Source organism: Acanthaster planci, linkage group LG21, assembly GCF_054643075.1.
Source record: "Acanthaster planci isolate LZ-2023a linkage group LG21, COTS_SCS, whole genome shotgun sequence".
NCBI lineage: Eukaryota > Metazoa > Echinodermata > Asteroidea > Valvatida > Acanthasteridae > Acanthaster > Acanthaster planci.
The window spans coordinates 9,320,192-9,345,356 of record NC_141797.1 but is presented as its reverse complement, the minus strand read 5'-3'; the positions used below and the strand labels follow the sequence as shown (position 1 = coordinate 9,345,356).

General features: G+C 43.6%; 2 protein-coding genes across 4 annotated transcripts; one reads left to right on the top strand and one right to left on the bottom strand.

The window, feature by feature from the left end:
* Nucleotides 1–2,137: 2,137 nt before the first annotated feature.
* Nucleotides 2,138–7,730, bottom strand: LOC110981135 (L-fucose dehydrogenase-like). Its single transcript, XM_022238426.2, has 9 exons — nt 7,239–7,730; nt 6,953–6,991; nt 6,682–6,779; nt 6,280–6,346; nt 5,823–5,914; nt 5,137–5,241; nt 4,703–4,770; nt 3,947–4,043; nt 2,138–3,650 (listed from the first exon to the last, which is right to left on the bottom strand). Exons 1-9 carry the CDS (start codon nt 7,327–7,329, stop codon nt 3,486–3,488), a joined length of 822 nt encoding a protein of 273 aa, XP_022094118.2. The 5' UTR covers nt 7,330–7,730; the 3' UTR covers nt 2,138–3,485.
* Nucleotides 7,731–8,231: 501 nt separating this feature from the next.
* Nucleotides 8,232–24,582, top strand: LOC110981134 (kinesin-like protein KIF17). 3 transcript variants are annotated; one of them, XM_022238423.2, is made up of 16 exons: nt 8,233–8,611; nt 8,875–9,106; nt 9,422–9,568; nt 9,944–10,082; nt 10,228–10,461; nt 10,840–10,989; nt 11,110–11,331; nt 12,469–12,486; nt 14,033–14,299; nt 14,760–14,887; nt 15,240–15,376; nt 16,111–16,333; nt 17,151–17,362; nt 17,823–18,033; nt 19,803–19,920; nt 20,673–24,582. In XM_022238423.2, exons 2-16 carry the CDS (start codon nt 8,882–8,884, stop codon nt 20,843–20,845), a joined length of 2,604 nt encoding a protein of 867 aa, XP_022094115.2. In that variant the 5' UTR covers nt 8,233–8,611; nt 8,875–8,881; the 3' UTR covers nt 20,846–24,582. The 3 variants fall into 3 exon arrangements, with proteins under 3 accessions (XP_022094117.2, XP_022094115.2, XP_022094116.2); XM_022238425.2 differs by lacking the exon at nt 19,803–19,920 and having other exon boundaries at nt 8,232–8,611; nt 20,673–20,825; XM_022238424.2 differs by lacking the exon at nt 12,469–12,486.
* Nucleotides 24,583–25,165: the final 583 nt, after the last annotated feature.

Genomic DNA, 25,165 nt, shown 5'->3' with positions numbered 1-25,165 from the left:
CCACTATCTATTCAATGATCTGCTTATTCACGGTCCAGAGGTTGATCATGCCTCGTTTAAAATAGCGACATCCTTTCCTGTCTGGTTTGTAAGTGTGCGGTCACGTCGTCAGTTTCAACCACGCCCACTGCGTATAGAGTCACATATAAAACCATAATTCTGGAACTGGACGTTAACGCGCAAATTCAGTGTTCGTCCAATGGGAACGTGCAATAATCAATGACGAAAAGTCACTTAGGCCTACAAACCAGATTAATTAGATACTGCCATGTGCACCAGATATTCCCTCACATCCACCACTCCCAATAAATTAATTGGCCCCTCTTTGCGCGTCATTTTCGATTTACCGTAAAACCATACCTGTCAGACAAATACCAGTTCGTTGCTGAGATATCAAAGCATTTTGGTAATAGGATAAGACATTTTTTCAATGTTGATTATTTGCCTCGGCGGAGACTCTTACTTAAGAAATGTTGGCCGAATTAGGTGGAGTTCGTACTCCTTGAAGAATAATAGAACTCAGAGCAGTTGCAGAGCTTACTCGCAGCATGGCACATAAAAACACAACGTACAGTACTTGCTCGATAACTCGCACAGCAGACCCTTACAAGCCACTCTAGTAGGCCAGCACAACTTCAGCATTTTGAATGTCAAATTTTTTGTGAGTGGGCTATCCTGCGACGCCTCTCAACGTTTCAGGAAAAGAAAGTGTACTCCCGCCTCTTGCAGGAACCTTGGGACTTTTTCCAATACCCCTTGCTACAAACCTTTAGCCCCCAACTTAGCCGTTGGCCCTATAGCAAGTTTTTCTTCGCTAGCCGGTTGGTAAAGTTTTGACGTCACATCAATTTAAACCACGCCCACTGCACACGTGCACTGCACACAGGGTTGCATGGAACGGGAAGTTAACGCGCACGACGATCGTCCAATGAGAGCCTGCAAATCGTGGCACGTCCACCTTTGTGACGAAGTCACTCACCGGGGTACCGAAGTGACTACGTCAGGCGCACGAGTGTGTGCGTAACAGGCATTAGAGCGAGAACCAACGCGTGAACCAACACGTGCACGTGGGCCTACACCATCCGTTTGCACTGCACTTTCTGGTTCAAAGTGACGTCACACTTTACCAAAGATCCTATAGCGCCGCCACTTTGGACATAACATGGGCTATCAGTTCAAACATCACAGACCTACAAGCGATTTTGATATCATAAGAGTCCAAAGTTGGAGACGGAGGCAATTATGAGTGATTTAGCTTCCCCAGTCACTCTGAGATTTAGCTGCGTGCCGTTTGTCCACATTAATGGCGTAAACCTATTCAGGAAATTGAGGGGAAAGAAGTTGGGGTGGGAATTTGTGGGAATGACTTCACTTGCCCGGTTATGGAAATTTGAAACGGGGGAAAGCTGAAATCATAATAACCCTAATATGAGGGTATTATTCTCACTAGATTCTTTGTTTTAGTGCCATGGCAGTGATCGTGACTTTTAATTCCGATTGTCAACTTGACTAAGAGGTGCAACATTCTTCAGATCGCATTCTTGCTTTGTGTACATAAACACTTGTGGACAATTATGACAAGATCTTTATTTTCAGTTCTCAAGATCGTGAGATAAAGGTGGTTCTTCAGAGGCTCAATAGGACAGTACCTATTTGCAGTGGAATGGGTAAGTTGAGCCGTGAGAATATGCAAATATCCGTCTTTGAAATTTTCCAGCGATTTTCCATTGACTATTACTTACTAGGCCATGCTCACGCTTGGTTAAACACCATAGAATGTGAATGATAATGAAATTGCTCAGTCGTGTGTTTCAGAGTCCAGTTGGCTGGATAGGGAGGTGGAGTCAAAAAGTGCGTAGTGTCAGTCATGTCAGTGACCGCCTCCTGAAGAAAGCTAAACCAACCCACCACATTATGTTGGAAAAATTATTCCTCCTTATGCTGCACGAATCGCCTCTTTTACTGACTGCCTTCAGCTGTAGATTGGATGGCTCAACTAATAGCCTTTATGGTTACCTCATCATTTACTGTATCAAATATTGCCAAGTATTCTTGATAAATGTCTTTTCCACAGTAATTAATTTCCCTAAACTTGAGAACTACATTCATATAAAACTCTTTTTAGATCACACAGGAATGGTGTATGCCAGATTTTATTACTAATTCTACACAAAATAAGAACACATAGGCTATAAAAATTCAGAATATCTTTAAAAAAAGTCAAATTTGGTAGAGCCAGGAAGATGTGTCTCAAACTCCTTAACCTGAGGCTAAATACCCCTTAAAAGATCTTGACATTTGACACATTATTATTTCTTGCAAAAACTTTGCTCAAAATCCTCCTCGGCTTCATAACCTGAAGAGACTGCTGTACCATTGATCAAATCTAAAGAATTATAAAATACGGGTAAAATACATGCTAATCAAACCTTTTCTTCGTTAATAAAATGATTATAAACTTTCAACAAAAAGCGTCAAAACTGTTTCTTGTTTTGTCGCTAGTAAGCACACAAATTTCTCCTGTTCAAAACTGTTAACTTTCCCTTACAAAAGTTATCCAGCCGGACTATGAAAAACCAAACTCGCAATTTCAAATGACACTATATTTCTCCAGTGTTCAAATTATTTGGCCTAATATGACCTTATGTACAAAATAACTGCTGGAAGGGATACAGCACAAATACAAGGAAAAGTAAATATCACCTTGACCAATCATGAGCTTTTCTGTGGATGAGATATGACCACAAATTTGGTAAAGCTTGCATATTTGCATGTATTTGCATATTTCTGGCACAATAGTACTGTTGGATGTTAGTGGTAAAACATGTTTGGCGACTGATGAGGTCAAAATCAATTATAAAAAAGCTGACAGATTCATCTCCGAGGATGAATTGGTCAAAATCAATTATTAAACAAAGTCAATCTGACAGACTCATCTCTGATGTTGATTTGAAATTTGGCCGGCAAGGTTAATAAATATTTTAAACAAACATTTCGACATAGTCATTTCAATCTCAGATGATTGAATTAAAGTGACAGAACTTTAAAACAATATACACGAAGTTTTCAAAGAGAAACATAGATATTAAAATCTTGCAGCACTAGTTTTTCAGTAGGCATGAAGTCCTTTTTGAAATGTTTACATCGAGTTTGTAAAATCATGAATGGCAAGCTAATTTTTTTGGCAGCTTGGCTGAACTACAGCTCTCCTCATCCCAGATTTTAGAAAGCAGGAAACCCCACCACGAATCTTAAAGCTCTTCGGGAGATTTTGCCAGCTTTCGTCTCTGCCTCCATCTCTGGCTTTGCCTGATTTCATTGCTTTACTTTGAAGCTTTCAGCTCCAAATATGTCATATTTTGCTCCCAAAGAAATCAAACTGTATCAATGGATATTAATCTTTGATTAAATTTCATTTGAACATCAGACTGCAGGTTTACAATCTGCCACCGAGTAAAGTGGATCACTGGGACTCCATAGTTCAATTACTCATAGATATTGCTACGCTCCTTCATTCGTGTCTTGCAGCCATAGTTTAGCTCCGCCCCTGCTGACAACAGGAAATCATTGCCGGTACAGAAGGTGGCTTCAGCAGCGATGAACAGGCACATCTTACCCGATTCCTCCAGGGTGCCAAACCGACCAATCAGCTGTAGAGATTCAAGTCCATAAATGAATTTTTAAAAAATTAGTTCTCATTTGGCATCTTGGCATTCATGAAGATCTGCTCCCTTGCATGATTTTCTTCCGGGTACAGGTCTGAATTTGCCAATGCAATGCATTTGGTATTACAACAGTGTAGCACGGAGTTGAGTGCCACATTAACTATGGCTTGCTGCTATGGACCGAGCAATCAGGCTCCAGTCTTCAAATTTTCATTAAACAAATTTGCTACTGCTGCAAATCACCCTCCACCACTTAATGGAACATCCCCTTGACCTCTCACCTGTGCCTCAGCTCCTCCCTTAATCATTGCCTCGGTATTGGCAGAGGCCTTGGACAAGCCATCCCACAGGGGTGTCCAAATATTGCCTGGGGAGACACTGTGCAACAGGGAAGTGAAGAAAGGTACTGGTGATCTTTAGCTGGCTCCTTGTATCCTGACGTATACAATTCTCATTAAGCAGAAAAGGTTATTAACCTAAATTACCTGAGCAAATTGAGCAATCCTTTCAGAAAAAAAGAATTCCATTTTGCCACTCCCTGACCAAAGACCTAGACACGCCTCTACATGCTTCAATGTTCACACTGTAGAAAGAGAGACAATCTATCAAAGTGCTGTGAATCATTACTACCCCTGCTCAATGGGCCTACGAAACATTCCAAATACCATCTCGGCTCCCTGGGGAGCATGCAGCTCGATGCTGCCACTATTCAGTGCAAAGCAGCTATTAAAATCAGCTACAATATCCAGCTCTGCCCTCACAGTTACCCAATTACTCCTGGGTGGAGAGAGAGGCAATGAGTGACAAAGAGCCTTGCCCAAGGGCACACGCACCATGACCCCGGGCTGGATTCGAACACGCAACCTGCGGCTTTACCCGTCGCCTGCGAATCTGATACTCTTAACCACAAGGCCACGGCACTCCACTTTTGGTTTCCGCATATATATTTCTTGGCATTGTTTATGCATTACAGCAATGACTTGAAGGAACGAGTACAGAAGCCGTGACATCAAGAACAACTTCCTGGAGATGCCTACCTGTTGACACGTACTTCATACTGGGCCTCGTCCACAGCCATAGCTCTGGTCATGGCGTCGATGCCTCCCTGTTGGTGAGGAAGGAAAAAAGGAAAGCAAGTCCCACCTCTAAAACTGTAACTGCTTCCCATTGTCTCCTCTCTACAGGTTTCTTCAGGCTTGCGAGCTACAGTGCCAAGGGCACTTTTGAGGAATCCTTGGTGCCATTAGCAGAAATGACTCATAAGATTTGCCAGGTCAGGGTTGCCCTGTGTACAGATGCACCTACTGTATGCTTGAAGAACAAAATTCATGGCACTACAATGCTTGTTTGTATATCATTTACAATCCAAAATAAGAATCCACACAGCAGTTAGCCTAACAACAGCCATATTTTTACAAAGATGACTTACAGCAACAACAATTTATTGACAGACAAACAAGAGTCCTTGTACCTTTGTAGTGACGTAAGAGACGGCGTGAGTCTGCCCAATTTTAGCCACCAGACTAGACATGTTAATGATGTTTCCCTTGGTCTTTCGGAGGTGAGGTAAAGCGTACTAGAGAAAAGCAAACAGCCAAAGTAGTAATCTTTAATTAAGAGTATGCACCATAAGGACAATATTCACATTGTGGGTATGGTTTTGAGAGATCTATCTGAGAGTTTCTATTTTGTAAAAATGTGCCAACACAGCAAAAATTAAACAAACTAAACAAAACAAAAAGCACAATTTTCAAAAGATACGCAGTTTTTAAAGGTATTTACATGCTATTGAATTTTTGGATTCAGTCAATCAACACAATTGCACAATTTCGTTGCACTATTGGCTGATCCTTAAGGAAATCTCACACTTCACTGCCCTTGCTTGAAACAATCTTCCGCATCCATGACTTAAAAACAAAACCATAATCATCCAGAGGTGACATTCTTGACCAATCATACAACAAAGTTGACCACTTGAAGTGATTGAGCAAGCGTATAGATCAACCGATTGTGCCTAACATATACACAAAGATGCAACTTTCCTGGAAGAGTGGTACCAGCTTGGTAAGGATTTCTTCTTCTCTTCACTGGGTGGTCAGTCTGTTGAACACGTCGCTCCTTTCCCCACAACATTGAAAACCAGAAGAAAAAACCCACCTTGCTGAAGGTGAAATAGTTGACGAGATTGAAGTTAACCAGCCACTTGAAATGGTCCACTGTGATGTCATCAATCTTCTCCTCCGGGGGATCTACAGGTCAAATGCGCACGGGGTTGAATACCAAGGTCTGCTGAGGGAGCGTCATCATAAATTGACATTTGCCAGCTGGATCACGAAGGCACAGCTTATATAATGGGTAATTCCAAAACTCAGGGGTCCAAAAGTGTGACACTTTCATGTCCTTGTTACACCTGACCTTTGTTAATATCACCGGAATTGTTTTCAAACTATTACAATTTGTTTGGCAGGCAATTTGCATAAATTCATCACTCTTTGAAATTAAAAAAAGCGTTTTGAACTTACAAAATTATATGTCAGATGTAACAGGGACACAAAAAAAATGGACCCCTAATTTTGGAAAAATGCATATATACATGTATGAATTGTTTACATACGCCATCCAGCATTGTTGACTAAACAATCTAGTCTCTTGTATCTCTCAACTGTCTGTTCAACTGTTCTCTGAAAAATTAAAAAAGAGCAGTTGAAAACGTAAGACATTTGTTGACTTCACACTCTGGAGAGAAAATGAATTTCGATTCCTTCTCTGTAACTTTTGAGTGAAATGACCTCTTAGCCCCTAAAATGATCTGCCCTTTTGGCTGAATTATTTTATGCTAAACTCATGTTCCAATCAAGAAATTTTGACCGAGTTCCGCAACGTCTCAATATTTAGGACCACAGTGTGACCACCCTTTGACCGAGTTCCGCAACGTCTCAATATTTGGGACCGCTGTGTGACCACCTTTTGACTGAGTTCCGCAACGTCTCAATAATTGGGACCACAGTGTGATCACCTTGATTTCATCTTCCTTTTGGACATCGCACTGAATGAAGAAGCATTCCCCAGGCCCAGCATTATTAAGTTCCACCTCAAGAGCTTTGCCGATCTCAACTAGGAAAGAAAAAAGTATAAAAAGATGGTAAAATTGGTACGTTTACTTTGATGCCATCAAAATAAAGATGGATACAGGACTATTTAGCCTAGCCTGACTAGCGAGGCGATAAAGAAGCAAAACGACACTGCTTTACTCAAATGATCATTACAATAAAAAAATTCAAACCTACCCCCTCTCGCACAGAAAGCAACTTTCGCACCTGCCTTGACTGGAAAACAAACATAAATCTGTGGTTAAAACCGTAAAAACCTGCAATTTTCTGACCAGCCAAATATACCGGTAGCACATCTGCTGCAATTAAATCCATACACAGGTGTAAACTTGCCATTTGGTAATGAGTTAAATCCACCTTAAGGAAAACCAGTTCATATTAAACTGAGAACCCAAATTTGCCCCCCTCCCCGCGCCCCCAAAAGTCCCACTCCTTCATGTCCCAGCACTGTCTGTCTTCTTACCAAATTCTCGCACAACTCCTTCTCCGATGCCTTTAGATCCTCCAGTAACTAATGCAACCTTGTCCTGGTATCTTAAATGACTACTGGCCATTTTAGCGGTGCAGAAAGGGGACGGGACACGGTACAGAAATGAGGAGCCCTTCCTGTTAACTAAGTGCTAGTTGTAATAGTACTTATAGCAAGGAGAAGTCAAAAGTACGAATCCCCGGCCGGCTGGACACACATAAACTTAGCGTGCCTGTCATCAGCACATCATATGCATGCGATCTGGCGTTCCGCCCCCTCAGCTCACTTTGGTTTTCTCAAAGAGCATTACTGTGTCCTGTTACATAAAAAACACTAATCTGCTGATGATGTCCAAAGGTTGAGGGGCTTATAAACATCATGATAACCGCACTACCATGACAACAGATCACGATTCAGCCAAGTCTTTGTTGGGATTCTTCTGAATCCACTACATCATGTACTACCGGTGTTAAACCACATGATCAGTCACATGACAAGAGTCTAGCGGGCCACTGCGCATGCCGGGCCGGCGCCCCCCCCCCGCGAGGTACCAGTACGGCAGCTAAAAAAAAATGATGAGACTACGGGGGGTGAGATTGGACCAACGAGCCGTAGAACAAACATACCGTTGAAGCTAAAACATTGAAACTTCTGGGTGGGCGTGCTAACAGATTTTTGATGTATGTTTTGTGATTTATTTGTTTCAGGTTAGTTGTTGTTTGCTTCTTCGGCTTCTTTTTGACATCCACATGTATAATGACACGAACTTCCGAAAACCTATGCTAATTTATGCTGATATCGTTGAATAATACGTGTATATTAACAGTTTCAAAATAGGCAAAATTTCGTAACTTTTGAAAAAGTTTCTTGTTATTTTATCAAAATTTAACAATACTTCATGTATTTCTGTTTTATCGACTGTATGTAAATCCCTTTTACTTCTAATTTGGTATATTAGGCCCAGTTATTAATGATCACGTGATAGAGCCAATTGACGTAATCGGAGAGCAATATGGCCGTCTGAAGAGAGAAAAATAGCCGTGCGGTGGAAAACGTTGTGAACTTGTGGTTTTACTAACTGATTACTCCAAGTTTACGCCCATAGTGTGACTTGACAGTTTGACACAATTTTACCTTTTAATTCATTGTTTATAAGAGGTAAACTCTGAAGAGGTTTCAGCTTGATCAGCAATTTTGTCGCCCGTTTTTACTGCCCAGCTGTCGGCCGTGCCGGTAACCGTAATGATCGTGTTTACGTTCAGTGTTTAGCAACCGGACCTATCGACAGCACTTTACTGACTGGCAGTGTCAACGGCCGTCTCTGGATTGCCTGGAAAAATTCTCGGCACCAGTCTCGACGCACTCTGGTAATTTTGATGGAGTACATGATTAGTAGCAGTTTTATCGTACTTTAAAATTGTTTTGCAGGCAAACAAAATATTTAAACAGTAACATAGCCTAAGTTGTGTAAAGTTAATCTCTCCGTTTCCGTATTTATATTTGGAGTTGTTGGCCATCTCTGAGGGTCTGTACATGGGGGGAAGTACACCGCACCCACATTTTGATGGTTGACGGAACTTCCAGATTGGTTTGCCTTACCCCACCTCAACTTTTGATTCTATACGTGTAGCTGAGACATGGCTGAAGCCGTTAAAGTCATCGTGCGATGTCGGCCCATGAACGAGAGGGAGAAGTCACTGGGATGCAGCGTGGTGGTGCAGATGGAAGGGGGGCGGGGCTACTGCTCCATTCAGAAGCCCAAGTCCAAGGACCCACCCAAGAGCTTCACCTTCGACGGGGCCTACTACACAGACTCCACCACCGAGACCATCTACAATGACATAGGCTACCCGCTCGTGGATGTGAGTAAATGCCCAGACAGGTTTAGCAAAATGTAAGGGCCTCATAGATTTTTAGTTGGCTGTCAGTATTCAGTGAATAACGAATAATTCCTCTATTCCTTGGTCTTTAACTCGGCTGAACCAGCTTTGTGTCATTTACACTTTGCGCTCTTGGCATGAGCAAGCAATGATACAGCAGGCTCCCCACAATGCATTGTGTTTCCATAAAATTTAGTGAGATATCACTTGCTACTAGCACTTTGGGATGGTGGACCCACCAATTCCTTCACCCCTTCAATCCGTTTCTGATTCACTGTTCTTCACCTTGGGACATAGGGTGTCCTTGAGGGCTACAATGGCACCATCTTTGCCTACGGCCAGACGGGGTGCGGCAAGTCCTTCAGCATGCAGGGCATAACTGACCCGCCAACCCAGCGGGGGATCATTCCCAGGGCCTTCGAACACATCTTTGAGAACATCCAGGTACGTACAAAGTACTCGAGAGGTGTTTGTCATTCAATTCATGCCAAGTGGACCACTCTCATTTTGCCTACAATGTGTTTGGACAGTTAGAGATTGAAGAAATATCACCTTTGGGCCGCTATTTCATTTTACCTCCAGGCCATTCAAAATAGACATTTCGTTACTCGTATTATTACCTGCTCTAATAGCTGTGTGGAATTTTTTAACTTTTTCTGAACTTTTCTTTCCCTTTTGTACGGCCAACCATAGTTTTTCAGTAACCACTTGTAGCACAAACCCGACCGTGACGCCAAAAGAGTAGACCCCATAGGAAGTCCGTCCCCAACCCGTGAATAATCCCAGTGAATGCCATTTTCTGGTCTCATCCTTTGCCAGGTGACAGAGGGAGTCAAGTTTCTCGTTCGGGCCTCGTATCTGGAGATTTACAATGAGGACATCAGGGATCTCCTCGGGAAAGATCACAAATCCAAACTGGAATTGAAGGAGCACCCTGACAGGGGGGTGTATGTCAAAGGTCAGATTTTGATCTCGTGGTACAGAATTCTGCTTCATTATCTTTGACCATGTTGACGCTGTAGTCAAAAACAAAAGAATAGAACATTTAACCTGGCGTATGACACAGTCCTTGGCTAACCTGATTGATCGTCCCTCCCCGGCAGATTTGACCATGCACATCGTGCACAACACGCGGGAGTGCGAGCACATCATGGACTTGGGCTGGAAGAACCGCTCCACGGGCGCCACGCTCATGAACGCCGACTCCTCCCGCTCCCATTCCATCTTCACCATCCACATCGAGCGCTGCGACGTGGACGACTCGGGGGAAGACCACCTGCGGGCCGGCAAGCTGAACCTGGTGGACTTGGCCGGCAGCGAGAGACAAGCCAAGACTGGTAAGAATGAAGCCATCACCCAGACTTTAACCCCATCGCGGCGGGATTCTTTTGACCGCGACTGCTGGGCTGTGGCATGCCCCGAATGGAGGGCTTTGTCCAGCAGCAGGCCCCATTGAACCAGCAGCTGCATGGTGAATAGACTGTATGTGTGGTATGCACTAATCCTCACACAAAGCCGCGGCGTTTGCAGTCATCCGACGTGAAGAGGTTAATCTTAGTTGAGCCCTGTCCATCAACCCTAACAGTCCTCAGTCCTCCAACAGATGAAAGATTGAGGACTGTTAGGGTTAATGTACAAGTAACATGTGCATGGACTTGTTTTTCCCAGGATTCTGGAATTTCAGATTTGACCACATCAATCTTTTTTTCTGCCAGGCGCAACTGGCGATCGATTGAAGGAGGCCACCAAAATCAACCTGTCTCTCTCTGCCTTGGGTAATGTCATCTCAGCTCTGGTGGACGGCAAGTCAAAGCACATACCATACAGAGACTCCAAGCTGACCAGGCTGCTACAAGATTCTCTCGGTAAGCATCCATCTCTGGCCCAGATTCTCTCCTCCCCTGGGCTCAAACTTCGAGGAGAACGAGAAAAAATCAGTTTCAGCTGTTCAAAGTTCAATTTTTTCAATCCCTTCTGTGACACAGGCGGCAACACCAAGACCCTGATGGTGGCCTGCCTCTCGCCGGCCGACAACAACTACGACGAGACCCTGAGCACGCTGCGCTACGCCAACCGGGCCAAGAACATCAAGAACAAGCCCAAGATCAATGAGGACCCCAAGGACGCCCTCTTGAGGCAATACCAGGAGGAGATCAGCCGGCTCAAGGCCATGCTGATGGGACAGATCCCCGCTGAGGGCTTTGAAGGTGAGTGGGTGGGTCTTTGGAGGGGGACAGTGCTTCAAGTGAATGCTTCTGCATACTAGTGCTCTGTGCTGATTTTGTAAACAACCTGTTGACTTTGAATGTTTGGCCATTGCTTTCTTTCATGCTCAAGTCGTATCATGCGCAGTTCGGCTGATAACAAACTGTTAAAGATGACGTATTCAGAAATTACAGTAGTGATCCCATTTTTTCAAGAGCTGAATCAAAATGCAGGAAAGGGAGTATTTGTTGAGCAACCAAACAAAAGCCATGTGTTGCCATGGTTACTTTCAGCTGCATGTACAAACCAGAAATGATGCATAATGAATGTCAGTTTGATCCATCAGTACTTCTACTAATTTACCTGTAATATGCATATTCATCAAATTGTCAAACTGTTGTGCCTGTAATATGCATATTCATCAAATTGTCAAACTGTTGTGCCTGTAATATGAATATTCATCAAATTGTCAAACTTTATGCCTGTAATATGAATATTCATCAAATCATCAAACCCTTATGCCTGTAATATGAATATTCATCAAATCGTTAAACCGTTATGCCTATAATATGAGTATTCATCAAATTGTAAAACTTTTATGGCTGTAGTATGCATATTCATCAAATTGTCAAACCGTTATGCCTGTAGTGTGAATATTCCTCAAACTGTCAAACCATTTTGCCTGAAATATGCATATTCATCAAATTGTCAAACCACTAAGTATTATATTGAAATCATGAACTAATTCAACACTTTGTGATGCAACTGACAAACTTTGAGATCCAGAAACTTTCCAAGCATCATTTTAGTGGAATTTGTATCATGAAAAGCTCATTTTTGTAACAGGTTTGCCCTTACCCAACGTATATATTGATAAACACTGTATGTCCAGTGCTTGCCCAAGAGCTTGCAAAAAAATTCACAAGCTTACTCGGGTGAATTATTTCACAAGCTCTCGGACAAGCGCTGAGCATACATTATTTATCAATATATACGTTGGGTAAGGGCAAAACCGGTTACATAAATTAACACCTCCCCAACGCAAAAATGCATCTTGAAAAATGAAAAGCTCAGTTGTAGAGGAGACATGTCTGACGATCGCATCCCATCTTTGTTCCTTTTTCCCCCCATCCCTGAAGGTTTTGGTTTGCCGGCCGGTAAGTGTACCACACACGTAAACACACCTGCCAAGTGTTGAAGCCTGACACCCCCCCCCACCACCACCACCCCAGTCAGACTAACACATTCTCTGTGGACTCTCTGCACACACTCACGAGGACGCTGTTTAGCCAAGCGGTCATTGGTCCACCCACGCAGAGCTATTCGTTCACATTTCAGAGTGCACATACCTTGGATGGATAGATATCGCCTCATATCGGGCCTTGTTCATCTTACCTGGCTACGGCTTGGAATAATACATAAATCTATGGGGAAAGCATGAAGCCGCTGGCTGAGGGCTTCCATAGGCATGCATGTTATTTTCAGCCACAGCCGAGTAATTGGAACACAGCCTTGACAGACGCTGGTATCCAGACCCTCTTTCAAACTGTTGACTTCAGGAGTGGGGACCTGTATATGTCAGGGCTCCAGCATTGTTGTGTTTACCAGCTTTGACCTCGTGTCAATATTTGTTTTTCCATTTGGACGCGTAAGAAGTCATTCGGTGTCCGCAAAGAGTCCACATAGAACAACAACCTCTTACCACAGTGACCGAGTGTGATACATTAACACATTTTTCACCACACGACATTTGTAAATGTTTCTATCCAGCACCGTCACTTCCTTGTGCAAAATTTTTGAACACATGTAAAAACATTTCCTGTGAGCAATTTTCACTTTTTTTTATTATTTCAACCCGTTCTTGAAAACACAGACAAGAGATAATGTAGACCTCATGTCTTGGTTGGTTTTTGACACTCTGATGTGATTCAGGTTTTGTTATTCCCGCCGGAAAGAAACCTGAGCATATGACGGTGGTTTTGAAAATCAAATCTACATGTACATACCAGTATACCTGAACTAGGTTGAATTAGTAGACAAGTTTGTCACACCCTCCAGTTTTTAAGCCACACCCCGTCTTTTGTTGTTGTTTTTTTTTTAAATTATTTGAGTGCTTTTATCACCATCATTAGCACCCTGTATTGTCTCCTCTCGCACATATGGGCAATTGGCCTCGTAGCAAAAAAGTTATTCTGAGGTCATCCCAAAGAGCACATGTCATTCCCATCTGAGCAGTTCATGTAAACCTGTGAAGCGATAAGTGAGTTTTGAAGTGTCAGCAATTACAGTGAAAAAATGCTAACAATTTCATTGTTGAGTGTTATATCCTGGTCGTTATGGTGAATTAATTTTGTAGTTTCATTTGAATACAAGTGCAGCACTCGTAAGAAATTTGAGGATTAACCAGTATTAAGTTAAGACACAGTGGATTTCAAACTAAAACAGTATACAGCAGTCAAAGCAGTTACTGTATGGCCCTTGTTATTACTGAAATAGCCTTTGCCATTGATTGAGTGGCCTTTGCCAAAACTTGGATTGGCTTTTGCCAGTGATGAAGTGGCCCTTGCCATTGCTGGAGTGGCCTTTGCCATTGCTGGAGTGGCCTTTGCCATTGTCCTTGCCATTGCGTATTGTAGTAAAAACAAGTCAACCATCATAGTATATTTCAATATTGAAATAGTAGCTTTCTCATAACTTTGAAAGGCACATACCAGCCTCCCAAAGCGGCCATCACTGAGGCCGCCCCGGAGAGCAAAGAGGCCACCAGGCCCTTGTCGGCTGACGTCGCTGCCGAGATTGAAGCCGAGCGGGAGCGGATCCGGCTTGAGTACGAGGAGAAGATCGCGGCCATGTCAGCCAAGTACGAGGAGGAGCAGTCCAACAAGAACAAGCTGCAACAGGACATAGAACAGATGAAGAGATACTACGAGGACCAGCTGGCTGAGGTGCCCGATGCCGTCAGGAACACTGGTGAGTGTGACAGAGAGATGGGCAAATGTACAGATAGACACAGGTGCCAGCATTGATGAGTGTGACAGACAGATAGGTAGAGGTGTGGGCAGATGTGTAGATATGTCATTGAGGAGTTGACAAATTTCTACAAGGGCAATCAGGCATGCTGGTGAATGGAGAGTGAGCAGAGGGGAAGCGGTCACACCAACTGGCAGACAGACAGATGTGCAAAGAGACACGTATGTGTAGTTACGCCGACTGGTTGAACTGAATGTTGGAGACCTAAAGAGCTGAAAGGAGGGACTGTCTCGGATGTCTAATGTTGTTGGGCATGTCAAGGAGTGGGGAAGTCACTCCCATTGACAGGGAGATAGGCGGATATCCAGATAGACACATCGCTAGTTTATCATTGAGTCAAGAGAGTGGGGTCATTGTATGTGGTCTATTAATTTTTTTAATGTGAAATTTGCTCCACCAGCTGCTCACGTGTCAGAATCGTCGGCAGCCGAGGGTGAGCCAGCAAGCACCTTGCAGTCGGAAGCGCCCAAGCAGCTGGATGCAGAGGGACAGCAACTCAAACCGGACCAAGCTGTAACGGGAGAGCAGGTGTGTTGTCGTTTGACTTGGCTGGTTCTCACATCCTCTAAACTGAGATTGCCTCAAAGCCTACAATGCCGGACCAATTCTGTGTAATCTAGGACGATTTTTTTGTTACCTTGCTGACATGAAGCTTTAGGCACCTGCGATAATTAGGGATACCAAAGGCTCATGTCCAGAGATTGCTCTAAAAAGCACAGAAAGGGCTCAGAATTCATTCTTGTCATTAGTATTTAGTCAGTGTCAGGTCAGCTGACAAGCGAAACATGGCATCCACTTTTGTTTAGACCAACAAGATAAACGGTCGGAAATTGTCCGATGCGGCACTGTAATTTCGCCCTCTGCTTGGTCCCTCTTGTAGGGTGAGTCCTTCGATGACTATCTGGCTAGGGGTGAGATGGAGCCTGATGACGAGGGGCCGTCGGCGCCCATGGCCTCCCCGACACTGCCCCGCAAGGACACCTCCCAGGCCCTGGACCAGAACGAAGCGCTCAAAAGGTAGGCACAAGCTAGGTTGCCTTCCGATACCCAGTGTCATCGCACCATTGATTGCAGGATTCGACACTCATAAGAAACATCCGTGTATTGAGTCGGGTCCACGACATTTAGGTCGCTCTCAGGTCAAAGACTGGAGTCAGGAGTGTAAATCCCGTGAGCTTAGGGTCTGTGAAAAATGGGTGTTAGTCTGAATTACAGTCTCCATCACTTGCTAAAATCTCACCTAGAATCCTGCCTAGATTTTTCCGAAATGGCAGGAGTTTTGACTCTAGAAATCATTCATTTTCAGTGTTGGCCATTATGACAACCCCTCTGCTTGACAAGAAGCCTTTTAGGGTTACTTTGAAGGAAATCTGGTACACTGAGTTCTTTAAGTTCACACAAACTTGGCAATTTCAATTCTCCATACTATACCACTGTTACTATATCGTTTGATTTGGGGCAAGTTTTTGCTTAGTTACATGAGAGACGCCTTGCAACAATACACTGTTCTCAACGGCTAAGAACGGCACAAAGGAACCAGTCTATTCCAGAGATGGTGGTTGCTACGCAATAGCTTGTCCCAAATCACGAGGTACAGCAACCATATCTTCAGTCTGGGAACCTCAAATTATTATGTTTTTGTGCAACCAGATAACTCAGTGTACAAGATTTTATGCAAATTTTATGCAAATCCCACCCCTGTTTACATTCTTTACCCCTCCTCTTCCATCAACCACGGCAACCGTCAACAGGCTGCAGCAGCTGGAGCACGAGATGGTGGGTGGGGAGCGGGCGACGGACGAGGGCCTGAAGGAGAAGCGGCGGCGCAAGCTCAAGCACGCCGAGGTGCGCAAGCTACAGCTGGCCAAAGCCATCGCCAAGATGGACGACGACGGCATCATGCTCAACATCTACAGCAACATCGAGGAGGAGCTCAAGGCCAAGAACAAGCTGCTGGAGGCCGAGAAGGAGAAGGTACGGCAACCCATGTTACTCGCAGTGAAAGTCAGCGAGTCAGAGGCTCAGGCACCAGTCTTTTAGTCTGGACACCAGGTGACTTTAGGAAAAAGTCTTTGGAGTCATAGAAAGTATGGCAACCGGTGTACTCACAATGAAAGTCAGTGAGTCAGAGGCTCAGGCACCAGTCTTTTAGTCTGGACACCAGGAGACTTTAGGAAAAAGTTTTTGGAGTCATAGAAAGTATGGCAACCGGTGTACTCACAATGAAAGTCAGTGAGTCAGAGGCTCAGGCACCAGTCTTTTAGTCTGGACACCAGGTAACTTAAGGAAAAAAGTTTATGGAGTCATAGAAAGTATGGCAACCGGTGTACTCGCAGTGAAAGTCAGTGCAATGGCAAGTTAGGTAACAGTCTTTTTGTATGGACACCATCCTCATAACATGAAGTTGCTGGAGTCTTTGAGGTACGGTAACCCCATGGTCAAAGCAACAATCAGTGTTTTGTCCAGATTGATACCAGTGGGACATGAACCCTCAAAAGAGCAAGTTCTACAGTCAGAAGAAAAGGTATGGCAACTTTAAGTAGTCAAGCAAAAATCAGTCATTCATCCAGATGGGAACCAGTCTGGTTTACATGGGCGTAAAAGCTGCCATGAATGGTTTGATCCCCCAAAGATTACTAAAAACCAGCAAAGGCTGTGAGGTCACATAGTTTAGCCTAAAAGAACCCGGGGCATCAATCAGATTGTCAGGATGCCAAGAAAGAGGCATTCTGGGTAACCCTGTGAATCCATTCCAATGAGCAAATGCTGAATCTGGGATCTCCCTTGCCAGGTCCGGGCTGCCGAGATCGAGATCACTGACCTGAACAGCGAGTTTGAGTTCGAGCGCATCGATTACTTAGACACCATCCGCAAGCAGGAGAAACAGATCAAGATGTTAGGTCAGATCCTTGACAAGGTCCAGCCCTGCCTACGACGGGACTGCAACTACTACAACCTGGACAAGGTGAAAGCAGAGAGCAGCTGGGACGAGGAGGACGGCAGGTGAGTACAGGAGAGAGACAGAGAGACTGACGGACAGACAGATTGATAAGGACAGAGACACTCAGTCCATCCCTTTCTACAGCAGATATAAAGACAACTTAGGTACAGTAGGACTGATTTGTAGACAAGTTACGTGGGGAACCACCTACTTCACCAACAAGAAGCTCTGCATTTGTCCCTGGTAATTTTGGACAAATTTTCATCAACTCGTCAGCCGTGAACAGCTGTTAACGATTGGCCTGATGGCTACTTCAAGTGACCCTATGGGTTGTGGTTTCCAGAAGAGTGACCTTGGATCATCAAATCATGCACCATGGTTTCAACTTAGTGTTCTTTTTTTTCTGTATGAGAGTCGGTCTGCTGTGCCTGAAAGCCTTGTATTAAATTTGGCTTAGAGACGGCTGTTCGCTACCTTTTTTATCTTTCCTGATTTCACCCCTCTCTGTTCTCGGTCCTGCAGATGGAAGATTCCTGAGCTGGTCGTCTCCAGGGACAAGCTGCCGGCAGCAGGCAGCATCATGCCCGGGGGACGCCCCCCTATGCCCGGCCGAACAGGCCACCACGCCCCCGCGGGAGCACAAGGGGCTAGACGAGACCACTCCCCGGGTCACCTCGTGAATGGCTACCCCATGGGTGGCGCTGACTTACCAGAGGAGGACAGATACTTACAGGTAAACCATCCTGAAGTTGATTTCCATCCTGTTTTGACCCACTCCTGATAGCCAGTGTATGTATATTCGTTTAAAACAAAGCGTCGAAAATTTTACGTCTTGCTTCAATCCGAGCACTCAGCCGGACGCAGACTTATTGGACTGGGCTCGATTTCACGGTTGTGGTTACCGTTATTTAGTTTGCTTACTCTTATTTAGTTCGCTTACCATAGAACACGATATTTACATTGGAAACGCGGTTGCTGTGCTTAGCGCAGATGCTACCAGGGAACACATGAAGATTTCTAGTGCAACGTCACTAAGTTGAGCAAACTTTTCCTTCAAGGCTTACGATCCCCATGAAGTACACAGAGCCTCTGGTCACTAACAGTCATCTTTTATGGGAGGAAAGGTCCTTGTTGAATATGGATAACAAAAGTAATAATAAATGAGACGACAGGGTTGTATTCGAGTCTATCACAAGTCATTCAGTCTTAGGCCAATTCACAAGCTATTCAAATCAGCATTCTTTTGTCGTTGTTCACCCTCACGCCTAAGACTGACCTTGTGAGACTGTATTTACTACGACAGGCCCGACTAGCACAGGCCTGTCCTTATTAGTGACAATAACCAGGCATGTGTTCATTTGTCACGTTCAACAAATGATACATTTTCTTGAATTGGAAATCTTGGACTCTGAGGGCTTGCATGAGCCAACCGTACCTAAATGTTGTGTACATCTCTTGTCATTATTTCTGTGGAATTCTTGTGTGACTTGTGCGGCTGTCTGTGTTCTGCTCAATTCTGCCTGTTTGTTTATTGTCCTGTTTGGATCCGCTTTCTTTTTGCGTCTCTTTTCCGATGTTCAGCTATCACTTCCAAGCTCCTTTCTCCTTTGAAAGTTACCTTGACAGTCAACTCTGGGTAAAACAAGGTTCCCTTTAACTGGGAGAATCGCATTCTTATCTGCTCCGAGCGGGAACAAGGGATGGCATGCTTCACAAAGCAGCAACGTTCCTCTGCTGGGAACTTGCCTATAGGATTTTGTGCATCCGGTGCAGGACGCACTGAGCTTCCACCTATGCCCAAATTGGCTTCCACCTATGCCCAGGCAATCAAATGAAATGAATCCCAGCAGCCTGTCTCATCTTGTGGCACTTGAGGGGGTGCTTCTAGTCTGGGGGGGGGGGCAGAGCTGTTTGTAGAGAGGAGGGCGGCAACATGAGAGTCTCAGATGTTGGAACCAAAATGGTAGATTATGGGTCAGTGCACATGGACAATTACCACATGGTAACCGCACTGCCCAATGAACGGCCAGTTTGGTTCCAATGAACGGCCATTTTCATTCCAATGAACGGCCATTTTGGTACCAATGAACGGCCATTTTAGTTCCAATGAACGGCCATTTTGGTTCCAATGATAACCATTTTGGTTCCAATGAACGGCCATTTTGGTTCCAATGAACGGCCATTTTGGTTCCAACAAATGGCCATTTTGGTTCCAATGAACGGCCATTTTGGTTCCGAAGGTTGAAGTTTGTACCTACTCTCTCTAGATACAGTTTCTGCTGTTTGGATAAACCTGAACTCTGCTGAGAACAACTGGGAAACAAAATGAAAAGAACTAGAATTCAAGAGATTGTGACCTTTACCATTAATTTGGACAATAGCGTACTCTCATGAGTGTGCTTCTCCACATCAAGATTTGAGTGTACAATTCTCCTCTTTCCCTCCTCCTTCGGCAGTCTTTTCCACTTTCTGGTTTATTTTTTGTGTTTTTTGTTCTCCCAGAAACTGAGTCGCTCTTCGCATGAGGCGGCCGTTGATTACTTTAAACCCAAACGGGCCAATCAGCTGTTGGGTAGCACTAGCCACACCCACGAATCCAATTACCACATCCCTCCCGTTGGTGAGTGCATGACATCCTTTTTGTGCCGAATATATTTGCATACAGTTTGCATAGATGTGCATAATTTTGTGTACCCAAGAAGGCCTTGTCTGAGTTGCTGTTGAATGTCTTATAAAAATCATGTCTTATACATATATTCAGATTTGTTTTCAAAAGTCAGCCTACCGTTTATTCTACTTCATTTTATTAGAGACTAAGTCAGTGCTCTGAATCAACTTCCATGTCAAAGCGTGTCCCAGAGTTTTAGCATGCAAGCATGTGGAGTTTATGCCTGTGTCTTCGTACCTTTGCTTACCGAATGCGCCACGTAACTTTCATGCTTAAAAATTGAGCTATCTCGATATTTCAACCGCGCGTGCTCAGAATGGCAGGTTTTTGGTCATTCGAGAGCATCAGCACATGAGCTCGCGGTCAGCCCGCACGATCAAGGCTGTGCGCTGACCCGCACACGCCGGGCATGGTTGAAGTAACGCAACATTAGTTACTTTGTCCCCAAATTGCTTCTTTTTTTTTTCAGACACCTAACTGGTTCATTTGGCCTCGTGGTTTTGATGATGTAAGGTAGTATTCTGTATGTGAATTGGCTTTGGGATTACTTCATGTTGACATAGCATGCGTACAAGCTGGAAGGATAATTCATCCAATCAGAAGTGTTTTCACATTAGCTTGTACTGCCGCCTTCAGTTTAAGGGTTGATGGGAACTGGCAAGTGTTCTAACTGCAAAGAATTGTCACTCTCTTTGTTGGCATAGATCACCAACAACTGAAAGGCCCACCGGCGGCCCTGTCATCAACCAAGGACCTCCACGGACCCACCACACCCGCAGACATGCCCGTGCGACGACCCCAACGTCTGGAGGCGCTGCAACCCGGCAAAGGCAAGAAAGGCAAGAGGAGGCATCTGAATGCGCTGGAACCTATCTGAAGTGAGGGGTGACCAGGTAGCCTTGTGTAGCAGTAGGCTCATGCCTGAGGGGGTGCCACCCCTCTCTGGAAAACAAAATGGTACATTCCTGATCACGGAAGCAGGATTGGGTTAGTCAGTGAGGTTTGTCTGGTACCTAGTATCCTCATGCGTAAAGATTCAGTGTTTTGTGTGTCGCACAAGGTGAATGCACTTTACACATTGATAGTTCACTCAGTTGAGAGACATGTCAAGGGGATGTTAGTGACGCTAAACTTCGCCGAAATGTTTCCCTTGCCTTTCTTTGCCCTCTTTTCCTCAGACAACTTTTCCCTGGCTGATTTCCTCGTTTTTCACCTCACACTCAGGCCAATGAAAATTCTTGTCAAGACTGGAATTTCCTCTTCTTTTTTTTTCAAAGTCCAAGTTCCATGCCTGGGTTCTAGTAAATGCAGCAAGATTCCTAAATATGAGTAATGGGGCAAGTTTCCCAGCTACTGATCCTAGAGGGGTGGCTGGATTGACCACCTGTTGACGGGAAGTGGAGATTTTGAAATCATCCAAAACAGAGAAACTGAGAATTTTCAACCCTTGTCTTGAATGGATAACATGCCTTTCTCATACACATTCAGTTTTTGGTACACCAGCCAGGTGACAGGCACGTCATAAAATTGCCAGTTCTGGATTTCATTTCCCTGTTGGTGCATAGAGATACTAGACATGTAGTCTGATCACCGATTTTTTCATTACTACTTCAGGAAGAGTGGTAGTCAGGGAACCAAGCCATTGCAGCCAAACAAACAGAAAAAACCCAAGTTAAAGTCATTGGTAAACGCCTGTGCTAGTCTTTTGTTGTCAATGTAGGATAGGTTAATTTATCTGTGCAATTGTGGTGAAATTTAAAACTGAATAACCTGGCATTATTGTCATAGTTTGTAACTGCCGACTGATTTGCTTCGTGATTTCAAGTAGGATTAGGGGACACCGATTTATGTACTGATTTTTCTTTTACCTTTTTTGTAAAGAAATATCTTTTTTAAGAGAGAGAAGGCTCACAGGGTTTTGAAGGGGTGGGGGTGTGTTCTAAGTCGTTAACCGGTTGCCTGCAATGTGACTTTTTTTTCCTAGTTACCGTTTTGTTTGTGTGTGTTTTCATTACTGCCGTCCAAAAAATGCTATTTTTGTTGTTTGTCTAGCGATCCATTCAAAATTCTATCTTCTTTGATCCTTTCTGTATGTAAAACTCGACTTTCTTTTCCAAGTGTGTGAAATTTTCTGATTGACGATTGATTCTGAAATGTTTTTAATCTGTGAATATTTTGACTCGCTCATGCATTTCCTTGTATATTTTGTTGGCATACAGAGATGTACAGTTATTTCACCCAAAGGCAGCTTTTCTTTGATGTAGCGGTCACTCACATATTTATTCCAAATATCTACAGACGTGTGTTTTGTTTAATGTGGATGTTATTTTCATATTGTGTGTTTGCTTGCGTGTATTTCTCATGGTTTCGATTTGTTTTCAACAAAGTGTTTCAAATGTATATTATTAAGTATATAAAAATCAAGATATTTAAGAAACTTTTAAACAGCATTTTGGCAAAATCAGAAGTTTGGAAGGTCAGGTAAATGTATTTTACTTGCAAATAACGTCATTTCCATCGTAACATGGTGACCCGTTTCTTTGACAAAATTGGTATTCAATGAAACCGACAGCTGGTTGTCATGTGACTGCCCAAGTATAGTCATGTGGCTATTTTGGACTGCCATGTGACTCTCTCAGAGGTCATGTGACCGGTCTTTGTTCATCGTTAATGCAGGAGAATGAACCACTATTATTTTGAAAGACCAGACAAGTCATCAACAATAGCAAAAAAGTGACTTCATTTCACACAAGCCGCCCAGGGGCCAAATGACATCGTGTATATACTTCTGCTTAGGTTAAAGATTTGAATCAATATGACAGCCAGATAGCTGTGTGAAAGAAACACAATTAGCAGTGGTGAAGTGTTTTTCTCACTGAGGTGCGTAGCTCCGTCCTTGTAGATGTGACACTGTTAGTGCAAAGCGTATGGATGTATTTGAACAAGTAGAAATTTTAATGGTGTACCGTGTCATGATAAGATGTGATCAGACCAGATTTAAAATTGGCAACTTGTGTTCGTTTTTATTTAGAAAGGCTCCCAGTTTTATGGATGGTATGCCTAGAACAGAGCTGCTTAAAACAGGATGAAAAGTGACGTGGAGAATTCTAAAAGAACCTTACAGGCCACATCATGGTCACGTGTATCAGTCCTGTTACCATAGCAACCGTCCATCAGTTTTGAATCAATGTAGGAAATCAGCAGGTCTGTGTGCCTGTCCTTGGAGACGATGGCAAATTTTCTTTCGAAATGTCAGCATCAGTACACGGATGTGTTCTTTATCGTGTTCCCACTTACACGTAGTATTCGCAACCATTCCGAAAATGGATTTTCACATGTTTAGCACTCGTGCAATACTTTGGGTTTTGTTAAAATTTAGCGATGTTTTGTTCAACATGACTTGTAGGTTAGATCTTATTTAGGAAAGATAAGTAATGTGCCTTAGAACATTTAGCCCCTTCTTCCATAAGCTCTGAGACAAAGGAAGAGGCTTTTCACAACGGAATTTTGTAGGGGGGTCGTTTATGGAGAATGTAAAACAATGATTCAAGCTTCTTGCCTGACGTAAATTTGATGGAGTGGAAACCTAGGGTCTTTCTCAATATCTAATACGGGTGATTCACAAAAGTGCGCCACCAAGAGTCTGCAGTGCATTGGCCAATCACACTGTCGACGCAATACGCAAAACGACAAATTTGAGCGTTGTGATTGGACAATGCGTAGCAGACTCTTGGGGTTACACTATTGTGAATCGCCGGTATTTGGTGAGACTTAACACATCAGAACAGGTGTAAAGGGTCCATCCTAGAGTACACGTTTAACCTTGGTTACGCTCATGGACAGGTATTATGCACATTACCATTTCTCTTTGACCAATAGGGTGGAGCCATTTGGTACGTGCAATGAGCAGGTCCTGTCCAAGAATTTGTGTACTCTCCAACAGGGCAGACTGACGTTATCACAGTCTCTGAACTTTCAATTTTGGTTGAACCTTATCCGATAAGCAGTTAGGAACAGTGTTACAGTTTTGCTTATGTATTACTAGGGGGATTGCATACTTGGAGACCCTCCATATCATTGTCAGTTTGATCTTGCAAAACTGGTCAGCCCCCCCCCCCAAAAAAAACCCCAAAGGTAACTCTCTTTATTGTGCTGACGACCCTGTTTTTGGAAATTTCAAATTGTACGTTGTGAGAAAATGTGACTTTCTTATAACTTCCCTCAAACCTTTTTGACATCAACCTTACAGTCATTGAGCATGATGTCGCAGTCATCTCCTAGGGGGAATTCAAAAGTTAAAATGTAGCTCCCCCTTCTATGATAGGAACAGGGTCCCCAACGTTACAATCCCCATTAGCAGGGGCATGCCTCTCATGTTGTGCTAATTACCCATCAAGTTGCATGTCATAGCTGAATAGTACCAAACTTGGTCATAGTTTCACAATCAGTTTTGTGACCCTCCAAATTCCTTTAATCCATATATATAGCAGGTAGAAGCCTTCAGATATGTATTTATTGATGTTGCTGTGTTTGTGTAATTATTGATTCCGATCAGTGTATGATATATATTGAGTGTCATGTGTAAATATTAAAATGAAGCTACTGTGAAAAATACTTGCATTGCCTTTGCTTCATGCTTATGTTTGTCCGTGAAATAATATTCTGAAGTTCCTTGTCCTATTTTGTGAAGCCTTTTTTATCTCATGTTTTTAAGGGCTACAATAAGCCCACTGGCAATCTGGAACTTTCAAGTACCTCTGCTCTCCAATCCTGAGAGCCCCAAGACCAATAGTCCCAAGCCCTCAACCATCTATCTACCCATCACCTCCCAGACTTCCAAGAAATGCAAAGGGTTCCCCCTTGCCATCTTCAGTGCAGCTTTCGGTTGAAAAATATTCCAAGTCCAAACAATGGAAGGTTTAACATTTAGAAACGAACACATTTTTTCAAGAAAGTGCCGTGGCATAGCGGTTAAGGAGACTGACTGCTATGCACAAGGACCTGGGTTCAATTCCAGGTGGGCATGCACAATTTTGTTAAAAAACTTAGTATATAAAAAAAAAAAAAAAAAAAAAACTTCCTTTTCCAGGGACCCCGGCTGGATTTGAACCGGGCCCCTCGGCCCGGCAGTCAGCTAGCTAGACCACCAGGCCACAGGCCTCTTCGAAATGTTTCTCTTGGAACTTATATTTAAAGC